This window comes from Myripristis murdjan, chromosome 15, assembly GCF_902150065.1.
Source record: "Myripristis murdjan chromosome 15, fMyrMur1.1, whole genome shotgun sequence".
NCBI lineage: Eukaryota > Metazoa > Chordata > Actinopteri > Holocentriformes > Holocentridae > Myripristis > Myripristis murdjan.
Window position 1 is genome coordinate 32,593,362 of NC_043994.1, and position 2,500 is coordinate 32,595,861.

Sequence of the window (2,500 nt, forward strand, 5' to 3'; positions counted from 1 at the left end):
TGACGCACGCCGAGCACAAACCGCACACCTGCGACGAGTGCGGCAAGAGCTTCGTCACCGCCCAGATCCTGAAGTCTCACCTGCAGCTTCATGGCGGCGTCAAACCGTTTCCCTGCGACGTCTGCGGGCGGCGCTATAGCTCGCCCAGCTACCTGAAGACGCACCGGCGCAGCCACTCGGAGGGGAAGCCGTTCGCCTGCGCTCGCTGCCAGAAGACGTTCTCCACGCAGAGCAGCCTGACGCTGCACCAGCGCACGCACACCGGCGAGCGGCCGTACGTCTGCGAGGTCTGCGGCAAGAGCTTCAGCGTGGTGCAGAACCTGGTCCGACACAAGCGCGTTCACACCGGGGAGAAGCCGTTTGAGTGCGGCGTGTGCGGGAAGAGCTTCAGCCAGGCCAACAACCTGAAGGCCCACCAGCAGGTCCACACCGGAGAGAAACCCTACAGCTGCTCCGCCTGCAGCCGCGCCTTCTCCTGCAGCAGGAGCCTGCGGGAGCACAAGTGTATCGCCGCCGTCTGACGGGACGAGCTCAGGTCTGAAGCTGTGAGGGAGCTGCAGCTGCTGGAGCACTGAGGAGACAAGAGGCTGCAGGAAAACCTGCAGAGATTCAAATCTGAGCCTCGTCCACTTCCTGCTGTGAGACAGACACACAGAGCGCAGTTCAGTGTTGTGTCCAGCAGGGGCAGCACTGAGCTAAACAGCCTGCAGGTCAGTGTTGTGTCCAGCGGGGGCAGCACTGAGCTAAACAGAGCAGAATCTGTGGGTCAGTGGGGCTCAATGCTCTAAACTGATCAGTCCATTTGATCCAGATATTGATCAGTAACTGGACTGTTCCTGTTCATATTTCTGCTGCACACAGGATTATAAACTGAGATTATAATCCATGGCTGTAAAATGCTGTGAGTTGGAGCAGATTAGCACTGGCATTGAGGCTCTGTGCTGCTGACTGGCTGCAGAACCACAGGAGAACCAATCATCTGCTTCCTAAATGTTCCACATTTCCTTACTTAACATTATTATCATTTACAGCTGAGTTTCTGTTCAGCCTCTGTGGCGCCCCCTGCAGGTGGACACACAGGCTCTGTGAGGTGAAATCTCTCCATTCTGAAGGACTGCCTGCAGAAATCAGTGTGAAGCAATATTGTAGTCACAATGTTTACATGACCTCTGTGTGCACTGAGCTCCTGTGTGTGTGTGTGTGTGTGTGTGTGTGTGTGTGTGTGTGTGTGTGTGTGTGTGTGTGTGTGTGTGTGTGGTGTGTGTGTGTGTGTGTGTGTGTGTGTGTGTGTTTGCGTTGGAGGATTTTGGCTCAGGAGGGACGTTTTGAGCCGTTTCAGTGTGAAACATCTGAGCAGCTGACCCACAAACTGCTGAGTCATCCGGACTGATAAGTGACTCTGCAGGGTTATTATGGTCTGTTCTAGAAACCCTGATCCCAGCTCAGTGCCTAAATGCAGAGACATGAATATTTAGTCAGGGCTCAAGAAATGTTTAATTAAATGTTTTACTTTGAATTAAATCTCATTTAACTTTATTTTGCGGTGTTGTTGTTTTTTTTCTTTTTTCTTTTTCTGTGTTTCTGTTCCACAGTGAGCGTTTACAGCTGCGCCTGATGTTTTTCAGGTATGAACATGACAGGCATCACTACAGATATATATTTATTTCTACATAAGGCCACCAGGTAAATGTAGAAGTGAGCAGCCATCATCTGTTCCGTTCTCAGCGTCTCATTGGCTGAGAGGAAGTGAGGTCACACTGTAGCTGAAGGAACTTTTTTTTTATTATTATTTTTTATTTTTCCCCAAACTTTCTTTATTCAAACAGTCAATGAATTACAAATACCTGAAGGAGCTGACTGTGGGGACTCACCTGTGTGTGACACTTTCCTGTTTCATTAAAGTTTTGATTAAATTGCACCTGGATGCAGATAAATCTGCCGCCGAGCGGCTCTCGCTCTCTTCATTGTGATATTACATGAACACAAACAACAACACAGCAGGGGAATTAACACACTAAAAAGGAAATACAAGAAAATAGATGACATAAAGCTTGAGGTGGGCTCAGACGTGCAGGTTTCCAGCTGTGAACGAGGCGGGTCTGAAGTTATGTTGTACGTCTTTAAAAAATAAGAAAAGGGGAAAAGGGTTTGTATTTGAAAATGTGCATTAATGTGTCGGGATTTTGCTGAAATAACTAATAAAAATCCAAACACATCTCTTCTTACAATCAATAAAAAACATAAATCCAAACATTTTTGCGGCATAAAGGGAAATCAGTAGCTCTCCTCAGTCTCAGTGGAGTTTTACTCACAGGCGCCTCTGCTTGACGTCATTTCCTGCTGTTGGTTCATAAAAAAATAAAATAATAAAAGGTTACAACTAACTGGGAAATGATTGTGAGGTTTTGAAAAACAGCGATGAGGCTTCCAGAGCAGCAGGGGGCGCTGCAGACAACAACAGCATGAACAGAAACCGGAAACTGATTTCAGAATAAAAGCG

The 2,500-nt window shown here is 48.0% G+C and overlaps 1 protein-coding gene across 1 annotated transcript in view; it reads left to right on the forward strand.

The window, feature by feature from the left end:
* LOC115372350 (oocyte zinc finger protein XlCOF6-like) overlaps positions 1 to 758 on the forward strand; it is a 4,892-nt gene extending 4,134 nt beyond the window's left edge. Inside the window, exon 5 of the mRNA XM_030070157.1 lies at positions 1 to 758. This exon is cut by the window's left edge and continues 1,197 nt beyond it. Coding sequence (XP_029926017.1) covers positions 1 to 521 — 521 coding nt within the window. The 3' untranslated portion in view covers positions 522 to 758.
* Positions 759 to 2,500: the final 1,742 nt, after the last annotated feature.